Below are 22,567 nucleotides of genomic sequence, written 5' to 3'. Positions count from 1 at the left end.
TAGAAAATAATAAAGCAAATGGGGTAAAATGGTAGCATTGGGGAATCTCAGCAAAGGGTATAAAGGATGTCTTTGTACTATTCTTGCAACGCTTCTGTGTCTGGAAAAATAATAATAAATATTACATATTTAATAACTAAATAAATGAAAAAGCGTGCAATGTTTCTGCAGGTGTCAACCTTGGCAATGTAACAGGATCATCTCAGAAGCTCTGCATAAATATCAGTGCCCAGGCCCCAACCCAGAGATTCATAGTCAGTTAGCTGGGGGTGAAACTGCAAACATTGGCATGTGTGAAACACACCCCAAGGTCATTCTAGTGTGAAGCCAGAATAATGAGCAGCCAGCTTAGCCCTTAGTGTTGTTGGGTGACAGGACAGTTCTAGGCTGGGGACTTTCTGAGCCCCCCATGTCTGCTTGTTTTGAGATCTGATCTTGGGGGCAGCATGATGACTCAAAACAGGAGCACAGTTGTGGGTCCAGTCTTGGTCCTTCCACTAATAAGATGGGAGACATTGGGTCAGATCCCTTGCCTGTGCCAAGCCTGGGTTTTCTCAGCTGTGGAATGAGGTTAACCAGGAAGTGCCTCAGAGGCCAATGTGCATTCAAGGAAGAAGATGCCCAGCTCAGTAACTGATATGGTGTGGCTGTGTCCCCCCACCAAATCTCTAATTGTAGTTCCCATAATCACCACATGTTGTGGGAGGGACCTAGTGGGAGGTAACTGAATCATGGGGTGGGTCTTTCCCTTGCTGTTCTCATGACATTGAATAAGTCTCACAAGATCTAATTTTTTTTTTTTTTTTTTTTTGAGACTGGGTCTCACTCTGTTGCTAAGGCTGGTGTACAGTGGCGTGATCTCAGCTCACTGCAACCTCCGCCTCCTGGGTTTAAGCAATTTTCTTGCCTCAGCCTCCCGAGAATCTGGGACAACAGGCATGAGCCATCACGCCTGGCTAATTTTTGTATTTTTATTAGAGATGGGGTTTCAACATGTTGGCCACGCTGGTCTCAAACTCCTGATCTCAGGTGATCCACCCGCCTTGGCTTCCCAAAGTGCTGTGATTAGAGGTGAGAGCCACTGTGCCCTGCCTGATCTAATGGTTTTATAAAGGGGAGTTCCCCTGCACAAGCTCTCTTGCCTGCTGCCATGTAAGATGTGACTTTGCTCCTCCTCCACCTTCTGCCATAATCATGAGGCCTCCCCAGTCATGTGGATCTGTGAGTCCATTAAACCTCTTTTTCTTTATAAATTACCTAGTCTCAGGTATGTCTTTATTAGCAGAGTGAGAATGGACTAATACAGTAACCCTTACATCCCCAGACCCCAAAATGGAGTTGCCACAGGATGGCAGTCTGAAACCCTTGTGATGTCCAGCTGGCAGAAAGGAATTTGGGTGAGTAGGGCAGGCCAACTTCTGGTATTGCTGGTGGGTCCTGTCATTGTGTGGGTGACTCCTTGCACCCCTGGCCCTTCATAGGACTAAATTCTGGGAGGGTTCTTGGGAAAGGGGCTAGAGAAGGCAAGAGGACACCAATCTTCTTCCAGGCAGTAGGAAGGCAAGCTGGAGAGGCCAAGCTCCCAAGTAAACTGAGGCACCTCCACTGGCCCCTTTGTGAGGCACACTTGACCTGGGTTTTATGGAAAGAAAGTGCCCTCACCAAAGGGTGCTAAGCAAGGCCCCAGGCTCCACACCTGGTCCCAGGTGCCCCCCTCTGCCCTGCCCTACACTCACCTAAAGGTGTCCTGCCCAGAGTCGTGGCCTCAGGCCACACGTGGCTACTGGGCACTTGAGATGTGGCCATCTCAATTGAGATATGCTGTTAGTGTAAAATATACACTAGATTTCCAAGCCGTCATAAGCAAAAAAAAAAGAACATAAAATATCTCATTAAGAATTTTTAAGTATTCATTAATGTTGAAATAATAATATTTTGAATATATTGGTTAAATAAAGTTTACTAGGAGAATTCATTTTACCCCTTTTACTTTTTCTAATGTGGCGACTAAATTATTTAATGTTACATATGTGGATTACATTATATTTCTATTGGACAGCTCTGTTCTCAAGTCTGCACATTGTCCTTTTGTGGCTTATTTCCCTGATAATTTTATTAAAATTAAAATGAGGGGCCAGGTGCAGTGACTCACACCTATAATCTCAGCATTTTGGGAGGCCGAGGCAGGTGGATCACCTGAGGTCAGGAGTTCGAGACCTGCCTGGCCAACATGGTGAAACCCTGTCTCTACTAAAAATACAAAAATTAGCCGGGTGTAGGGGTGTGTGACTATAATCCCAGCTACTCGGGAGGCTGAGGCAGGAGAATCACTTGAATCCTGGAGGCAGAAGTAGCAGTGAGCCAAGATCACGCCACTGCACTCCAGCCTGGGGGACAAGAGCGAAAATCCATCTCTAAATAAATAAATAAAATTGAGGGCCAGGCACGGTGGCTCACACCCGTAATCCCAGCACTTTGGGAGGCTGAGGCAAGAGGATTACCTGAGGTCAGGAGTTCAACACCAGCCTGGCCAACATGGTGAAATCCCGTCTCTACTAAAAATACAAAAATTAGCTGGGCTTTGTGGTGGGTGCCTGAAATCCCAGCTACTCAGGAGGCTGAGGAAGGAGAATCACTTGAACCCGGGAGGTAAGGTTGCAGTGAGCTGAGATTGCACCAAGGTGCTCCAGCCTGGGCGACAGAGCGAGACCCTGTCTCAAAAAAATAAATAAATAAATAAATGAAAATTGAGGAAGGATTGAGCATGCAAAATAGAATCAACCTTTGACCCTGAATACCCTGCAGTGAGAATTCCCCTGTGGTTCTCAGGCTTTTGTAATCCCAGCAAATACACTCTTCCCTCAGGTTCACTAAAATGCAGATACTGTGAGATAATGCTCATTTCTCACAGCTTGCTTGAATAATGATAATGATCATTATAGTAATTTACAACTTAAGGGTCAACACTGCCTTTTTAACCCAGTCTGTGAGACTGAATCGTAAACGTGACATTCTTTAAAGTAAAGCTCTAAATTAATATACCAGACTGCATAAACTCTAATAACTTACCTTTCCAAGGAAAGAGAATATGTGGGTAATGAAGACAAATGGTGGAGAGTAGACTCTCATCAAAGACCCTCTGGCAGTAATGAGTTGCATTCCAGAAGGTTCCAGAAGGTTCAGTGGAAGGCTGCAGTTTGGGATTGGTTCTCAGGTGTCTGTCTCACTCCTTTCTAAAGATGAAGGCTCCTGATTCGTGTTTTAGCTACACCCACAGGAGCAATAGACTAAGACATTCCTCCACACAATAACAGACCCAGCCAGTGCAGAGCCATGTGGGTCTTATCTGTCCTGTTGTCCACAGTCTGGTTTTATCTTAGACCCAGCCTGGTGCAATCCATGTTGTGTATTGGCACTCCACTTAAGTTTCCTGTTTGTAAAAAGTCCCTTTCATTCAGTGATTCCTCAGGGCTTTAGGGGAACTTTCTGAAAACCAGGAAGAAGGAAATAAAGGTTGTTTTGCTGAGGATGGGTGACGCTGGGCGCAGGACCCAAATGAATGGTTTGAGCAGAAAGTCACCTCCACACTGGACTAATGCTTGGCAACATTATGGGAAAATTTCTGAGCCCAGAAGTTTATCATCTATTCACAGTTCAGAGGGATCCAGGGGTCAGATACAATGCTTCAGTTCTTTTTTAAAAATATAGAGTACATAATCTTTATCAACAAGAGAAGACAAGGGACATGGAGGACAAACTGTGCACTCTACATAAAGTGTACATGTAATGAGAAAAGTCACTGTCCACTCTTTAAGGTCCAGGGAAGAAAACAATTAGGAAAAGAGAAACTTCAAAAACAAGTTTTTCCTGCTTTTTTTTTTTTTTTTTTTTTTTTTAATAGAGATGGAGTCCTGCTATGTTGCCCAGGCTTGTCTCAAACTCCTGCCTTCAAGCCATCCTCCCACCTTGGCCTCCCACAGTGCTGAGATTGTAGGTATGAGCCACTGTGCCTGGCCTCTGCCTTTTTTTTTTTTTTTTTTTTTCCCTGAGATGGAGACTTGCTGTCACTAGGCTGGAGTGCAGTGGTGCAATATCGGCTCACTGCAACCTCCACCTCCCAGGTTCAAGCGATTCTCCTGCCTCAGCCTCCTGAGTAGCTGGGACTACAGGCATGTGCCACCACGCCCACCTAATTTTTGTATTTTTAGTAGAGATGGGGTTTTACCACATTGGCCAGGATGGTCTCAATCTCTTGACCTCGTGATCTTTCCGCCTCAGCCTACCAAAGTGCTGGGATTACAAGCATGAGCCACCACGCCCAGCCTCTGCCTATTTTTTACACCGTCTATACCCAGCAGTAAATACTCAATTCAAGAGGCATTTGAGAAGATCAATAATGTCTTTAGGCCTGCATTTCCAAACTATATAGAAACAAAGAATAGTAAGGTCTTGCAAGAAGATGCTCTGAAAACAAATTTATTATATCCATCGTCAAATGTTTTTACTTTTATTGCAGGAAGCCATATTCATTTAAGAGCCACAGTAATCTTTGCTTAAGAACGTGGTGCCTTTTTATTAAAAGGGTGTGAAGGGAAAAGATGCTTCAGTTTTTTAATCTGAGCTGATTCTGAAAACTGAAGTTCTATGGCACCAAAGTGAGCAGGAATGAGAAAATGCCCTCCCGTTGGACAGCATTCGTACATCACCCACTTGAAAGTTAAATCTGAAAGAGAGTTCTGACAGGCCTGCTATTTTCTTCAGTGCCAAGAGCCACACAATAGACCTTTTTTTGGGACAAAGCTCTTAAAATGCTTGGAAATTCAGATGCACTGAGTCACAAAACTGTACAAATACTGCACACCCATTCCTGCTGGTGCCCCTGCTCGCTCTCTTGGAAACAATACTACATTTTCCCTGTGTTTGGCAGAAGGAAAAAAATATTTTAAGTAGAGTTGTGACTTGTCTGAAGTGGTGACGGAGGGAGGCATGCTCAGAAAGTGGAAGCTGCTCTGCAGTCTTGAGGCCTCTGGGCAGGGATGGTAGTTACCATTTCAGAGGAGTCCGTTGACTCCTCCTTCTCGATGTGGGCTGTAAAACGATGCTCAGCCCCATGACCACACAAACTCCAGCGTATCTTGATAAGTGTATAACAGTAGCACAGACCGCTGAATGCACTGTTCACAAAGTAACACCCAAGCTGTCTGTATGTGAGTGCATGGAGGCTGGTGGGGTGGCAGGGGTTGGAGAGAGAGAGGTAGGGGGAATGACAGCAGGAACACAGGGAAGGAGGAAAGTCGGGGAGGCGGTGGGAGATGCCAAAAAAAAATCTCTGCATTATCTTCACAACTTTCTCTCTTCCTTTTTCATGTTCAAATCAAATTATCCACCCCCCATCATGCAACCATTTCACTGAGATTTTGAAATAATTGAGATGTGTTGCAAACACATCCTCGCACGTCAAGTGAGCAAGTGACTTCAAGTCTGAACACCTCTCCAGAGCAATATTTCACTTTGACGTTAATGATGGCCAAGAGTCTAGCTTGAGATGAAGGCAAAAGGGCCAAACACATAGACAAGCTTCTTGGAGGAAAGGAAGGGGGAAAAATTCTGACTAAAACCCCACTGGGCTAGAGACGGTGGAGAAGCATAGCAGCCAGTGGATTTTCATTTCTTTGGCTTTATGGAACTGAAGACCTCCTTCGGGCTGTAGAAGGCAAGCTAGATTTGGAGAAGAGAGTCTTTCAGAGCTGTCTAGGGACTCCAGACTCAACTCTGATTCACAAAAAAAGTTTTCACTTTTTTCAGGTTCTAAAAGTGTGGGAAATAAAACAAGGACAAATCTGCTGGTCTAGCCCAGGGTTCCTCAACCTTAGCACGAGGACTGCATGATTCTTTGCTGTGGGGGCGCTGTCCTGGACGTTGTAAGATGTTTAGCGGTGTCCCCGGCTTCCACTCACTAAGAGGCTGTGACAAAGAAAATTGCCTCCAGAGATTGCCAGATATTCCCAAGGGACAAAATCACTCTTGGATTGAGAATCACTGGTTTCAACTAAACATTCGGAAAAGCAAAATGTTCACTGGGTAAAGATCGCCGTCCCCTGTAAAGACCATATAGCATTTTTGGCAAATGTTGACAAACCCAAATAACCTGCCTTGACTTGAATAGCCAGGGAGAGACACAGAAATCTGAGACAAGAAAAGACCTTTTGCCTCAAAGCCTTAGTTTATGGTTTTTGAGAGCTCTAACACTAATAAAAAATAATCCTGGGCCAGGCACAGTGGCTCCTATCTGTAATCCCAGCACTTTGGGAGGCTGAGACAGGAGAATCGCTTGAGGCTAGGAGTTTGAGACCAGCCTGGGCAATCTAGCAAGACCCTGTCTCTACAAAATACTTTTTTTTTTTTTTTTTTTTTTTTTTTGAGATGGAGTCTTGCTCTGTCTCCCAGGCTGCAGTGCAGTTGCATGATCTCGGCTCACTATAACCTCTGCCTCCCGGGTTCAAGCGATTCTCCTACCTCAGCCTACTGAGTAGCTGGGATTTACAGGGGCATGCCACCACACCCAGCTAATTTTTTTTTTTTTTTAGTAGAGATGGGATTTCACCATGTTTGCCAGGCTGGTCTCGAACTCCTGACCTCAGGTGATCTGCCCACCTCAGCCTCCCACAGTGCTGGGATTACAGGTGTGAGCCACTGCACCCACCCTACAAAATACTTTTAAAAATTAGCGGGGTGTGTAGTCCCAGCTACCTGGGAGGCTGAGGCAGGAGGAGCTGTTGAGCCCAGGAGGTTGAGGCTGCAGTGAGTCACAATCATGCCAGTACACTCCAGCGTGGGTAACAGAATGAGACTCTGTCAGAAATCATCATCAATCATCACCATCATCACATCATCATCATCCTGGGACATTCTAACTTAAAATAAAAAAAAATACGGAAAGCAGATGAGAGGCACCTTTGCACTTGAAAGCGGAACAAGCAAGACCACAAGATCTGCTCTGTGTGGTTCTCCACAGCCTGCCGTGACCAGTTCCACAGCGTGGGACCACAGCACTGGGGTTCTCAAGACCTCTTTTCATTCTGAGTCTTTGTGTCCAGGGTGACCTGTCCACAAAGCATTTTGCATCATTAGCTTTGGAAGGAGTGTTGAGGCATTCAGGTCTCAGATAATAGAACAAAGTGTTTAAAATGACTATCCCTTAATTTTACAAGGAAATTGACAAAGGGAGACATGTAAGCCTGAACTTGGGTTCAGTGTACATTTTTTTTAATGAAAAAGAGACTGTAAAATTGTGTGAATTTCTTCAAGTATATCCCTCCAAAGCTGTACAAATTGGCCTTCTAGGTAAGATCATACATTCCCATTTCCACCTGTCGTCTCCTGTTGAGCAGGCAGGGAGGGAAAAGGACCTGGTGACCTGGGTCTCTCTTGTTCCTCAGTACAGTACGATGATTTATGATTTCTAAGCCTGAGAATTTCAGAAGCCACTGGACATGAAAAGAGTGAAAAATCTTCTAAGTCAAGAGAAAGAAAGGAGATGACTTGGTAGCACAGCGTGCTCTTCTCAGACTCTGAAACACTACTCTGAAAGCTGTCACGAGTACGCATCGCATGGGCCTTTGCAGACAAAAAGGGTTATTTTATCCAGATTATTCCCCCACATTGCAGGGGAAAAGGGACTCATTTGTAATCATCAAAGGAATGCTGACAGACTTGAAATGGGATTACACTCTATTATACTCATCCGAATTAAAGATTTGTTTTGGAGATCATTCTTAGGTTTCTTCCTCTCTGCTCCTCCAGCCCCAAATGAGGTGATTTGTATTCACAGGGCATCAGAGGCAGACATGAAATCAGACTGTTCGCAAACATACATTTCAGACTCCGGGGCCTGAGTTTTGAATTTTAATGTTGCCTGGTTTTCTGCGTGTGGAAAACTTGGCTCTCAGATTGAAACGAACCCTAAGCATCACTTCATCCAAGCATCGTTTCATTCTCTAACTTGTTAGTGCAGGAGAAATTCATTTCCAGAGGCTTGAGTGAGCAAATGATACAGGTGTCGGAGAGAACATAAGGGTGAGAAATTCATGTAAGGAAATGTAAAATCTATGCATAGCCAGAGTCATCTAGTAGGTCTGTGGACATACTTCCAAACACTCAGTTCCAAGCTCTGTGGTTTGCTTACTAGTTTTTGGAGACTGTGACCTGCCAAATTGATTGCTCATCCCTTAAACTCCTCTGTAATGTGTGTGTCCATGAACCCACTAAAAAGCAAGCTCCCCCAGGAAAGGAATGGTTTTTTGGAGTAGGTTGTACCATATCTAGCACAGCATCTGGTACCTGAGAGGCTTCAGACTGTTTCCCATTCTTCCCTACAGAATTTCTAGTGTGTGGTCACCATGAAACTGAGGCTCACCTGTGGAGGAGCCTTGAGTATCTCAGGGTGGAAGTTATAGTCCTTGGAAGAGCTCAAGTGGGACAAGAAAGTGTCTCATGACTTTTGCCATCAAAAGAGTGAAATATATTACAGAACATCCCTCTCAATATAAAAAGATTATACTCCCTCAGCAGGAAGACAGAGCAAGGAATGTGGATAAAGTACATGCAAAGTTGTACCATTTCTTTGTCCACCATTTTTTTTTTTTTTGAGACAGAGTCTCACTCCGTTGCCCAGGCTGGAGTGCAGTGGCACAATTTTGGCTCACTGCAACCTCCACCTCCCATGTTCAAGCGATTCTCCTGCCTCAGCCTCGTGAGTAGCTGGGATTACAGATGCGCACCACCATGCCCAGCTAATTTTTGTATTTTTAGTACAGACACGGGTTTCACCAAGTTGGCCAGGCTGGTCTCGAACTCCTGACCTCAAGTGATCTGCCTCGGCCTCCCAAAGTGCTGGGATTACAGAGGTGAGCCACTGCGCCTGACCCCTTTAGTAGTTCTTTTAGTAAAGATTGATTAGCGGTAAATTTGTCTTTACTTCACACCCTCTTGAAAAGCAGTTAAGCTGGGTATATAATTCAGGACCGATGGTTGTTTTTTGTTTGTTTGTTTCTCAGAACCTGGAAAATATTTCACTGTCTATGGCTCCCACTGTTTTTGTTCCAAAGACTTTATAGATAACATTTCCTTTACTATCTGATTGCTTTTAAGACTGTCACTTTGTCTTTAGTATTTTATAGTTTCAGTATGACACATTCAGGTATAAATTTATTTTATTTATCTTCCTTGGAATGCTTAACTCTGAATCTTTCATCAATCCTTAAAAATTAATCCTAGGACTCCATCACTTTGAGTGTTGCCTCTCTCTCATTTTCCCTACTTTCTTTTTCTGGAATAATGATCAGATGTATATTCAACCATCATTCCATCCTCCATGTCTTATGACTTTTCTTCCATGTTTTCCATATGTTTACCTGTTTTGCTTCATTCTGGATAATTTCTCCAGCTTTTTTTTCCACCTCACTGTTTCTCTCTTCAGCTATACCTAATCTGCTTTTCAACCTACCCGTCAGGCTTTTCATGTCAATGAATATATTTTTCGTGTTAGTAGATATATTTGATTCTTTTACAAATACACCTGTTTTTTCTCGATAGCCTTTTGTTCCTTTCTCATGTTTTAGATTCCTTCTTAAATTTCTTTTTAGATTCCCTCTTTTTTTTTTTTTTTTGAAACAGGGTCTTGCTCTGTTGCCCAGGCTGGAGTGCAGTGGCACAGTCTCAGCTCACTGCAACCTCTACCTCCCAGGTTCCAGTGATTCTTATGTCTCAGCCTTCCAAGTAGCTGGGATTACAGGCACCTACCACCACGCCCAGCCAATTTTTGTATTTTTTAGTAGAGACAGGGCTTCGCCATGTTGGCCAGCCTGGTCTTGAACTCCTGACCTCAGGTGATCCACCTAGCTCGGCCTCCCAAAGTGCTGGGATTACAGGCATGAGCCACCATGCCCAGCCCTAGATTCTCTCTTTTATTACTTAAGAACCATGTCATTGCTGCTGACTACTGCTCATATAATGTAATTTTGAATTGTGTGATCATAATCAGCAGCATTTCAGCTATAGGAATCTATAGATGGGCCTATATTGATGATATTCCCATGCAGGCAGTATCTGTGTGTTTGTTTTTGCCAGGTATCATGGGACAACTTTGTTAGTTTCTCAGCTTGGGTTTCCCAGTAAAGGTAATATGAATTCAAAAACAGACTCCCCAAAAGGCAGAATTTTGATTACACCGTCTCAAGAGACATTATTTTTTTCTCCAATCCTGGACCTAGGCTATGACAAGTTTCCTTGTCATCTTTCTTTACAAGAAGGCTGATTTGTTTTGCATCCACCTTTTAATGAGGTTTAGGCTTCCAAGGTCCTGGCTTTATATAGAGGTCTTTATTCTAATTCCTCACTTTACAGTGGTCTAATGCCTTATCGCCTGCATTCAGGCACCTGTTAAATCTTCATTGTCAAGACCATCAAGCAACTCCAATGTAGCCATAGAGTTAGCACCAGCTATCATCTCTAGTTCTCTATTCTCTCTTCATTTTTGTTTCCCAGATATTTCTTATATTTAACCACTCACCACTCATTCATGCACTAAAAGATGTTTCTTATATTTTATTCAGCATTTCTAGGTGTTTTGTTGGGGAAATAGTTTCAGAACACCAATTTCCAGAAACAAATTACAGACCCAATTCTATAATCAGTTCTTTGAGGCTAGATCGTACTATCTTTAAACAGGACAAGGAATGGACATTACTTACGTAAGTCCCGGGAAAGATTTGGCTCTAGTAAATGAAGAGATAAACATGACAGAAATGCCACTGCTTTAAACTACATGTAATTTATTTTGTTTTCTTCCCTTGATATTAGAAAGGCTACCTGGATTCAAATCCCCAAAAGTTACTAAACTGCTCTTTGCCTCAGGTTCTTGAACTTTTTATACTAGCGTCTCCTTTATAGCTACAATTGGGAGGATTAAATGAGTTAATATGAAGTTCTTTGAACAGTGTCTGGCATAGAGTGCTTTATGTGCTTAATAAATTATTTTTAGGGCCAAGCACAGTGGCTCACTCCTGTAATCCCAGCACTTTGGGAGACCAGGGCGGGTGGCTCTCTTGAGTCCAGGAGTTTGAGACCAGCCTGGGCAACATAGTGAGACCCTGTCTCTACAAAAAAATGCCAAAAAAATTAGCTAGGCCTGGTGGCCTGTGACTATAGTCCCAGCTGCTAGGGGGTGCTGAGGTGGGAGGATGGCTTGAGCCCCAGAGGTTGAGGCTGCCAGTGAGCCGTGATTACACCACTGTATTCCAGCCTGGGTGACAGAGCAAGACCCTATCTCAAAAGTAAAAAATAATTTTTTTTTCTTTTTTCTTGAGACAGGGTCTCGCTCTATTGCCCAGACTGGAGTGCGGTGGCATGATCTTGGCTCACTGCAACCTCCGCTTCCCAGGCTCAAGCAATTCTCCTGCCTCAGCCTCCCGAGTAGCTGGGATTACAGGCTCCCACCACCATGCCTGGCTAATTTTTGTATTTTAAGTAGAGACAGGGTTTCACCATACGGGCCGGGCTGTAAAAATTTTTTAAAACCCTAAAAGTATTTTTAACTCACCAACTTTTTTACTCATGCTGACGGAAACCAGGTAAAGAAGTTACTGCCTTTGTTAAGCCGGTAGTGCACACACGGGAGCCAACTAAAGGGGTGGCAGAACGAGATACCCCAAGGGGCAAGGGGAAACTCAGAAGACACCAGAATCACTTGGTCAGCTGCCTTTCCAATCCGAGATTCTCTTTCCAGTACTAAAATCTTCGTGACTCTAGGATTTAGGATTTATGTTATTATGAGAAACCATTTCCTTACAGAAGGATACAAATATACCAGCCTCATTAAAATAGTGACAAAGTATCATAACTTCAGACCTCCCCCCAGCCCCCATCCCTGCTCCCACCTTCTTGGTCCATGGCTCAGCTTCAGTGACAGTATGTTTTTTTGTTTGTTTGTTTTTGTTTTTTGTTTGTTTTTGTTTTTACAGGATCTCACTCTGTCACCCAGGCTGAAGTGCAGAGGCGCGATTTCGGCTCACTGCAACCTTCATCTCCTGGGTTCAAGTGATTCTCCTGCCTCAGTCTTCCAAGTAGCTGGGATTACAGGAGCATGCCACTATGCCCAGCTAATTTTTGTATTTTTAGTACAGATGGGGTTTCACCATTTTGGCCAGGCTGGTCTCGAACTCCTGACATCAAATGATTCACCTGCCTCTGCCTCCCAAAGTGTTGGGATTACAAGCGTGAGCCACAGTGCCTGGCCATCAGTATGGATATTTAAAACCCGATAGGTACTGGGTTCAAATCCTGCCTCTAAATTTTATTAGCAGCTGTGCAGCTGGGGAGAGCAGTAGGCAAGTCAGGCAATAGGGGTGGGTAACAAAGGAGCAATTGTTCTCTCACAGTACATTACCCTCAAAGTGGTGCCTCACTAAGAATTTTAAAGATATTAAGCCAACAGGATGGCTGTGAAGATCAGTGACCTCCAAATTTTTTTTAACTCATGAACTCATCTATGCAACAAACCTTCCCATGTACCCCCAAACCTAAAATAAAAGTTTTAAAAAATAATTATTATTACTGGCAGAAAAAATTATAAAAAACATTATGAACAGAAATATTTTGAGAACACACCTCCAATATATGCACACTTATTTATAAATTACATGTTGTTCTGTCAATTTATATGTTAATTATAAGTAAAACTTAACTCCTTTTTTTTGTTAAGATGGAAAAATCAACAGGCAAGAACAGAAGTTCTGACATTTTTTTCCTACCCCACTGGACCACTTTGTGAGTGCACCTACTTTGGAAGGACTGTGATGAAACGATGCTGATGGAAGGGTAGGAAAAGCCAGTCTATTCAGAAGGCAACCGAAATGGCAGCAATCACCCCATGAACTATCAAGAAAGGTTAGGCAAATTGTGGTACTTTTTTTTCTGGCCTTGCTCCTCCCTACCCCCAGCACCCTTGCAGGCGAAGTTCCCAGCCTGGCCCCATCCCTGTACTCCGGCCAGCCCTGGCGCTGGAGCCTGCCTCAGCTCTGCTCCCTAGCTGGGTGGTCTTGGGCAAGTTTGTTACCCTCTCTGAGGCTGAGTTCTCATCTGCAAATGAGACCGGTCCTGATCTCATAGAGTTGCTATGAGGATGAAATCAGATAAAACTGAGTTCAATTAACTTTTACCCTCTTCCTTTCTGTTTCTTCCCTGAAACTGCTGCTAGGCTCCCCTTTCCAATAAAGCACCTGGGAGACCAAAGCCATCAATAACAGGGACCACTTGTGGGCCGAGACTCTTCTCTGCCATAAAAAGAGCCGGCAGAAAACTTTTCAGATGTAGTCACTTTCCATGGAAACAGATGAGCAGATTCAGACACTGGCTATTCATCTCTCTTCTCCTGTGGCCTCTAGACAACTCCTTCGGACATTTGGTTTGTTTTTCTTTAGTTACGAGCTAGCTTTTCACTCCATAAATTTTTTTAAAGTAAAGATAAATCTTGAATAAAAAGGATGATGTGACTGAGGCATAATTAAATGCAGAGGGAAGGGTGTGTGCATGCGTGTGTTTGCATGGCTGTGCATGCACAGGTGTCTGTGTTGCGAGGTGCTGATACGCTGGGGAAATACAGTCCTGGTCTCCCTGGTGATGAGCCCTAGGGTAGGGGGTGAAGGGGACACCCAGCCACACTCTGTGCCCTTGGATGACCTGATGCATGGGCAGGAGGTCACCCTCCCCTCTGAACTCCAGAGATGTGGTCCTCAACTCTAGCTGCATGTTAGAATTGCCTGGGGAGCTTTCAAAAAGAGATCAGTGACTGGCTCTCCCAGGGCCAATTACATCAGAAGTCTTGGGGTGCAGCCTGAATGTCCATAGATTTTTTTTTTAATCTCCCCAGGAGATTTTATTGTGCTGCCAGGGCTGAGACCCAATGCTTATCTGAAAGCAAATAACAAGGTTCAACCTCTCCAAAATGAACAACTGTGTCCATTAATACTGAGTTCCCACCTCGAGGCCCCCGGGATCAATTGAATTACCATATTTCTATACCCTGGAATTCCTGGCCAATGAAATAAAGAGCTACCAGTCAGGTTTATTTATTGGGCGGCAAATGATCTAAGTTTTGGCTGAACTGCATCCCACTAAAATTCAAACATTGGAGTCTAATCTCTAGAACTTCAGACTATGATAGTATTTGGAGACAGGGCCTTTAAATAGGTGACTACATTAAAATGAGATCATTTGAAGGAGTCTAGTCCAATATGACTGATGTCCTTATAAGAAGAGGAGGTTAGGGCACAGACACATATGGAGGGAAGACCATGTGAAGATATAGCAGGGAGATGCCATTTACAAGCCAAGGAGACAGACCTCAGAAGAAAGCAACTCTGCCAAGACCTTCATCTTGAACTTCTAGCCTCCAGAACTGTGATAAAATAAATGTTCCTTGTGTAAGCCACCCAGTCTGTAGTACATTGTTATGGCAGCCCTAGCAAACTCATACAATCTGGTACCAAGTACCACTTAATGCTCACTTGGGCTACCAATGGCAGGGACTGGAACACTGGCCCAGGCCAGGTGGGGTGGTGCACACCTGTAATCCTAGCTACTCAGGAGGCTGAGGGAGGAGGATCGTTAAGGCCAGGAGTTTGAGGCTGCAGTGCACTATGACTGCACCTGTGAATAGCCACTGCACTCTGGCCCGGGCAGCAGAGCATGACTCCATTAAAAAACAACAACAACACTTCTATTATAGAGTGACCTTTATTTGAGGTCTGAGGACATTTGGGTACAAGGAAGGCCTTAAAGACTGCCCCACTCTCCTTGTTTCCCATCCCCTGTCGCTTCTACTTCTCACATTCACCACTATGTGCCCTAGGGCAAAATCAAATGTGGAAACATATGGTCATGTCTACTTTGTCCAAGGGCAGGAGTTCTTGAGGAATTCACGTGGGAACTAGAACAACTTTCTACCCTTTCCTTCCCTCCCTTCCCTTCCTTCCTCCCCACCTCTACCTAGAAGCCCATCAATCACTTTGAACTTCTTGGAGAAAAAAAGGGAACGAAAGAAAAAGAAAAGGAGACGCGGGGTACAGTGGCTCATGCCTATAATCCCAGCACATTGGGAGGCCAAGGTGGGTGGATCACTTGAGGCCAAGAGTTTGAGACCAGCCTGGCCAGAATGGTGAAACCTAGTCTCTACTAAAAATACAAAAATTAGCTGGGTGTGGTGGTGCGTGCCCGTAATCCCAACTACTCGGGAGGCTGAGGCAGGAGAATTGCTTGAACCTGGGAGGCAGAGGTTGCAGTGAGCCGAGATTGCACCACTGCACTCCAGCCTGGGCAACAGAGTGAAACTGCGTCTCAAAAAGAAAAAAAAAAAAGAAAAAGAAAAGGAGAGAAAGGAAAGAAGTATGGAGGAAAGACCCAGCTTGCCTTCAGCAGAGAAACAACACAAATTAGAAGCACACACACACACACAAAACAGTAAGTACTGAGGGACCATCACAAACTACATACAAGAGACACACTGAAACACCACTCTTTAAGGCAAAAATGTAGAGGATCCCTTGCTTTTTATGGCTGCTACTCAAGAGGGCACCCCTCCCTCCTCTCAGCACTCATCCTCAAGCTCCAGCTCCCTGTCTTGTTCTCTGAACAAAGACGATGGGCATAACATTATACTTCTGGGGTTTGTTTTGTTTTTTAAGTCAATGATGAATTTAGACGTCTCAAGCCAAATCCTCAATTTGAGAATGCAGTCAAATGAACAGAACTCTATCCCAAAGAGGAAAGTGGATGAAAGCCAAGCACATTTGAGTATGAGATTAAGGATCAGAGGCACTAATTTTGCATGAACTTCTCTTGCCTTCGCTGGGATTCATTTTTAATGCAGTGATGATAGCCTTCCAGTGGCCGCTGGCGACATCTCAAAATCTTTGGGGATGAGAGAGAAGGGGGTGTTTGGGGAGCCTGTTTACTAGCAGGCTTGGAGGTGATTAGAACAAGTCACGAGCATGGACGGAGAGGAGGAGGGGGCCACGATGCTGCCTCTGGCTTATTAAGAGTGAGATCGATGCTGGAATCCCCGAGGGCAAAAAAAATCAATGACCCAGGAAAACGACACCAGCTGACAGCCCCAGGAAAAGGCTCAAGGAAGAGCCGCAAAGAAGAGAAAGGCTTAAGGCACTTTCCAAAACTCTGCACTGCTAATCTCCTCGGGGGAGAAAGGGGCCTATATTGTACAGACAATGACTGGGACCCCTGACATTCTGGCACTTTCTTTCACATGGATACACCATCCTCCCTCCTCCTTCACAGGGCAGAGGGATCCCAAGTTTCCTCTATCCTCTGCTAGTTTTTGATGTTCCCCTTATTTAGAAAAACAGGCAAGTATCTGCATTGTCAAACACTGCTCTCTAGCCCTGGTTATTGTGATCAGGCTCTGCGGGGGAGGATCCACTGTCTCTTTCCAGGCCTCAGTTTTGGTTTCTATGCACTCCTTCAAGTTCATAAAAAGGAACAGGACCGACTGTCCCAGGAACACAGGCGGCAGGCTTTGAGGCCACATGGGGTTCGCGTCAGCTGAAACACTGAACCGAACAATAAGATGGTCATCTTTGGAGCTTAGGAATTTGCAGAGGGAGGGCAGCTAAAATCCAAGTCAAATGAGCCAACTTTGGAAGATGATCTTTCTTTCTCCCTGAGATTTTTCTAATATTTCCCCAACCGCACACGATATAGAATTAAGGTTTAAACTTAAGTGCATCAGTGGTTTGGGAGGACATTATATTTCTTTTCTTCTCCCCAAAAGGCTTCTGACATGTTCTCCCTAATCTTCAGATATCTGGAGAGCATCACTGATGAGAGGAAAAATGGGGGCTGGTTGTGGGTGGCAATATCACCACCTACTGCTGGCTCAGGGAGTTTGAAACCCTGGAATTCAGGTTCACATGGAAAGCAGAAGGAAATGCCTTTTATCGTTTATACTATTTAGAATAACGTGTATCAAATCATTCATTTTACTAAGGAGTTGATAGCTCAACTCCACTGTATGTAACAGTTGCTAGATACAGACAATTCCAAACTTGGGTGGTAATCTATAGACTGTTACAAGTATTGAAACTGCTTCCCTATAGCAACAAAACTCTTAAGTGTCTATAATCTGTGAAAACAATCTAATGGTTACACTGCAATTTGCCTAAAGCAATATTTTTCAGTTGCAATGATGTCACACACACAAAAAGGCTTGTCAGTTTTCAATTATTTCCTTAGAATTCAGAGCTAGATGGTGGCTGAACTCAGAACTGCTTTCCGTAGCTCAAATCAGCTAATACAGAGCTTTTCTAGCAGCCAAGAAAGTTCTAGTAGTACCAAAAAAAAAAAAAAAAAAGTTAATAGCACTTGAAAAGTCTGATGCATTTCTCCAGAACTCTTACCACAGATTTCTGATCCTGGGATGCTTGATTTTAAGAGCCATGGGTGACTTGCCAAACAGGCATATCTTGGCTTCCTTTGCTAGGTAGGAATACTGCCTTGATATTACATATTCAAAGCAAAGAACCTCTGACCTAAGGGCTCTCCACTAACAATGACATTCTCTGTAAGTAAACTAGAACCCCAGTTCAACTTCTGGTTTGCCCTTGTTCTTTGCTATGCACTAGCCTACTACACAAACAGGACTGAGGAGGACTCCCTTTACCACCATTATGTTGCAAAAGACTCTGCACTGCAGGACCCGATAGGGACTGACTGTGCAAAGCCTGAACTTGGCAGAAGATCCCTGGAGAAGGAGGAGTATGGGGCTCAGAGCTGCTCTCTAAGCTGGGCTGGGGAATGCTGAAGGCCTCCAGCCTTGCCAGAGGGAGATCCAGGTCTGCTTCAGCGGCAAGGACATGTGTTACCTTAAGCAATTGCAGGGCTAACTTAAGCATGTGCTCCTATGGCTATCGTCAACCTAGAAATCCCTTTCACTTTGGGGAGTCACACCTGTAAGCTCAAAACTATCTGAGATCCGCTGCGAGAGCCTGGATCACGATTTCCCAAAAGAAAAGCCTCCTAGTTTATTCGAGAGTAGGAAGTCATTATTTTCTGTGAAGGAAACTGGAATTGGAGAGGGAGGACCCTGGTACACTTTGGCAGACAGGCTCCTCTCTCTTACCTAAGTATCTCCTCATCCCTCACTGCCTTTCCACCAGACCTCCAGTCCCCACGGGCTTCCCTTTCTACCTGCCAATGTGGACTCGAGGTCAAGTGTCTCCTGGGCTAGTCTCCTTACATGGGCAAACGGGCTACGCGGGTGACAAACCCGGCGCAACGCCTCCGACCGCAACACGTGTATTTTACAGCGCTGGGCGCGGCACGGGGCTCAGTTTAAGGAGCCTCCATAGAACGAGCGAGCGTGGGTCAGGACCAGCTCCCTAATGCTAGGAAATTGACGAGGTCAACAGCAGGGCGAGAAACTCTAAATACATTACACACCCTTCCTTCTTGGGAGTGGCATTCCCCTGTCGCCACTTCACTCGCAGCCACCTATATGCCAAGGGCTCACACCAGACAAGACAAATGTCTGTGAGCACGCCTCAACTTTAATCCTACCCGGCCGTGTCCGCTGGGGCGGCTGCCCCCAGTCGAGGGCTCACCTGGGCGCTCCGCGGTGCCGGGGGCGCACAGCCAGGGAGGGCGCTCTTACCAGAGAAGTCGGTGAGCGCTGAGATCTCTTTGGAGCAGACCAGGACAGTGCAGTAGAAGAGGCGCAGGAGCTGCCCCGGCGGTTCTACCTGCCGGCGGAGGCCGGGATGCTGCGCGGGCTGGGGCGTCGGCGGCTGGCGTGCGGGTCCCGGCAGAAGCATGGTGCGCTGCGCGGCGGGGCGGGGCGGGGGCGCAGGCCCGGGACGCGCTGGGGGTCGCAGGGCTAAGGACGGCGTCACATGGCGGGGAGAATCGATGGCCAGCGGCTCCGCGGCCCCCCACCGCCTCCCTGCGCAGGCTGCCAGAGCCTCCTCCCCTGCGCGGGCCAGCCCAGGCGCCCCAGCAAAGGGGAGGGGGCGGAGAACTGGGGCGGGGCGAGGATCCCCGAAAAGGATCCGCGTAGTTTCCCCGAGAGGAAATCTCCGCTGCCGCCGTGCCGGAGGAAGCGAGGGGGGCAGTAGGGAAAGCGCAGCCTTCGCGCGCCCCGCGGCTGCCCAGGCCGATCCCTGGCGCGCTGCCCGCCGCGGAGGGCGCCCCCAGTAGCGCGTCCTGGGCCGCGCACCTTGAGCGCCTTCCACTCCCGGGAAACAGCCGGGCACCCGTGGCCCTGCCCGCGCTGGCCGGGTGCCAGCCTCGCCCTGGCGGCAGAAGGAGCGCGGCCGGTGCCCGTGACGCACTTTGTAGCCAGCGCCGCGCGTGCGGCTGGGGCGCCCCCGGGGCGGGGCCCATCGGGGGCCGCGGGAAGGTGGGGTCCTGGAGGCGTGGGATCGCACCGCTGCCATCCCCGCCACCCGCCGCGCGCCACGTGCAGTCACCTGGCACATACAGTTATCGCCATTTCACAGAAGAGGAGACTGAGCCCCGGCGCCGTGCCCAAGCTCTCTCGGCCAGGACGGCGACGAGCTGGAGGTCTCAAAACCGGTCAGATGGCTCCGGAGCCGGGATCTTTAGCTCCAGCTCGGCTTCCTTTGGGTACTGGTTGTCCGCAGCGCTGGGGGATCTGACACTGCACCGGCGCGAACAGCCTCCGAGCGCTAATAATTGGGCTTTGTTTTAAAGTGGGCCACAGCATCTTTCTGAACCTCTAGACTGTGCGCGGGGTGACCCACGTTTGGACGCCGAGCCAGTGGCCTAGGAGTGGCCTGCGTAGCCCCAACTCAAGGGTATCGAGGACAAGTGCGCGAGGGGCTCCGTGGCTGCTTGCCGGGTGCGGGTACCTGGGGTCCGGCGACCCAAACCCTACGGGCCGCGCGGGGCCGGCGGGAGGGAGGAGGGCGGGCGCTAGGCACACAGTGTTCCCGAACCCCGCGGGAGGGCCTGCCAAGTTCGCGGCGGGCGTGACGCGGAAACGTGGATAATGAGGCCCAGGGCGGGGCCGGACGCACTGCTGGGCGGGCTACAGAGCTGCGAACGCCCCAGAGTGTGCAGGGACGCCTGCAGGAAGAAAATGCGGCTGAGGGTCCCCGTGGGACCCACTCAGAGGTGGGCCGTAAAGATCCCGGAAGGGTGGATGGCATTAGGTACCACCCAGTACTCCAGCGGGGGCTGGGTCACCGAATTGGGATCTTGGCCCCTTCTTCCAGTCTGGGGAAAGGTGTGTTAAATGCTAAACATCAGTGTTTATCAAGTGAGGCCCAGTCTGTCTGGCATAATGATTTTTAAAATCTACATTAAAATATTAAATAAAAACTCAACCTCCCCAATAACTTTTGAACATAAATATTAGTGTGCGCTCTCTAGGTTAGGGAAACAGGCTGGGAGTGTGGGTAAGGATGCCCAGCACTAGGAGCCACAGGGTAAGTAATGTTTGTTCAAAACTCGGGTCCCTCCTGTACTTTCCATTCTGTCTGTTCATTCATCGAGTTTAGATATGAATTGGTACCAACGTGTGCCAGGTTCTGTGCTAGTGACTAACAGTGTTGGCACAGGGAGGCAGCCATGCTCCCGAGTCCTGGGAGTGGGCAGCACTGCCCTGTGGGTCTGCACTGGGTTCCAAATGTCTAAGTGGGCACTGTTACTGTGACAGCATCCCCAGGCTTTCTTATCTGGTAAAGCAGAGACTCAAACATACTTGCACACCAGTATTCATTGCAGCATTATTTATGACGGCCAAAAGATGGAAGCAACTCCAGTGGATGAATGCGTACAGTTATTATTACAGCAGGAAAGACAGACATTGGAAAATAATCCCCTGTGAACGGACAGTCACGAAAGACAGGAACCACGGGAGCAGAAGCGAGGAATGAAGGAGCTGAGCCGGAGGGAGGAAGGGAGACATTCAGGAGCATTTTAAGGCAAGATGGATGAGAAAGATAGAGGATGAACTGGCCAAGCAAAAACTAGCAAAACCCGGGTGTTGCGGGAGGATGAACATTTTAGAAAAAGGGACCAGCATGTTGAAATCCAAAAGGAGCATGGCTGTCTTGAAGGATGGAGAAAAGTCTAGACAGCTGGAGCAGAGCAAAGGGAAGAGCCAGGGGACTTGGAGGTCGGCAGGCCAGAGCTCAGGGCCCTGGAGACTTTGGTGAGCATTTCCGTCTTTTATCTTAAGCCAGCAAAGAACTGTAAGTACGAAAGTGATGTGATTGGATGTGTGTTGGTAAAAAGTCCTTCTCAGCTGCTGAGTGCAAATGCACTGGAGGAGTCAAAAGCAGGCCCTGGAAGTACATATGCCAAATAACTGAAAGCAGAGACTCAAACAGATACTTATGCACCAATATTCCTTGCAGCATTATTTAGAAGAGCTGACAGATGGAACAACCTCAGCTCATGAATGGATAAACAAAATATGGAATGTGGCCGGATGCAGTGGCTCATGCCTGTAATCCCAGCACTTTGGGAGACCAAGGCGGGTGGATCACTTGAGGTGAGGAGTTCGAGACCAGCCTGGCCAATATGGCAAAATCCCGTCTCTACTAATAATACAAAAATTAGCCAGGCGTGGTCGTATGCGCCTGCAGTCTTAGCTACCCGTGAGGCTGAGGCAGGAGAATCGCTTGAACCCAGGAGGCGGAGGTTGCAGTGAGCCAAGATTTCGCCACTGCATTCCAGCCTGGGTGACAGAGCAAGACCTTCTCTTAAAAAATAAAAAAATTTTAATTTAAATTTTAAAAAATGGAATGTTAGTCAACCATAAAGGGGAATGAAGTTCTGATACATGCTAAAACATGATGAACCTTGAAGACATTATGCTAAGTGATATAAACTGGACGCAAAAGGACAAATATCCTATGATTTCACTTACATGAAATATCTAGAATAGACAAATTCATAGAGAAAGAAAGTAGAATTGAGGTTACCAGGAGCTGAGGGGGAGAGGGATGGAGAGTTATTGCTTAATGGGCACTGAGTTTTTGTTTGGAGTGGTGAAAAAGTTCTGGAAATAATGGTGATGGCTGTACAACACTTTGAATGCAATTAATGCCACTGAATTATACCCTTAAAATGGTTAAAATGGCAGATTTTATTTTATATATATTTAGCACGACTTTAAAAAATTAATAATATCAAATATCAGAAATCTTTGAGTGGCACACTTTAAATGGGTGAATAGGATGGGATGTGAATTATATCTCAATAAAGCCGTTTTAAAAAATCAAACAACAACAAAAATGGGTCTGTGCTGACTGGGCATAGTGGCTCACATCTGTAATCCCAGCACTTTGGGAGGCCGAGGTGGGTGGATAATTTGAGGTCAGGAGTTCAAGACCAGCCTGACCCACATGGTGAAACCCTATCTCTACTAAAAATACAAAATTAGCCAGGTGTGGCAGCACACGCTTGTAGTCCCACCTACTCAGGAGGCTGAGGCAGGAGTATTGCTTGAACCCAGGATGCAGAGGCTGCA

The 22,567-nt window shown here is 46.4% G+C and overlaps 1 protein-coding gene across 5 annotated transcripts in view; it reads right to left on the bottom strand.

Annotated features, from left to right (window-relative positions):
• EVA1C (eva-1 homolog C) overlaps window positions 1–21,521 on the bottom strand; it is a 114,779-nt gene extending 93,258 nt beyond the window's left edge. For 3 of the 5 annotated variants that reach the window (XM_030806110.1, XM_030806111.1, XM_030806112.1), the window contains exon 1: window positions 18,722–21,521. In XM_030806110.1, coding sequence (XP_030661970.1) covers window positions 18,722–19,544 — 823 coding nt within the window. In that variant the 5' untranslated portion in view covers window positions 19,545–21,521. Of the gene's footprint in view, window positions 1–1,736; window positions 2,111–3,069; window positions 3,971–18,721 lie in introns of those variants that run through there. The other 2 variants (XM_030806114.1, XM_030806113.1) reach the window with 2 other exon arrangements.
• Window positions 21,522–22,567: the final 1,046 nt, after the last annotated feature.

This window comes from Nomascus leucogenys, chromosome 25, assembly GCF_006542625.1.
Source record: "Nomascus leucogenys isolate Asia chromosome 25, Asia_NLE_v1, whole genome shotgun sequence".
NCBI classification, from domain to species: domain Eukaryota; kingdom Metazoa; phylum Chordata; class Mammalia; order Primates; family Hylobatidae; genus Nomascus; species Nomascus leucogenys.
The sequence above is the reverse complement of the archived record's forward strand: the minus strand, read 5'-3'. Positions and strand labels throughout refer to the sequence as shown.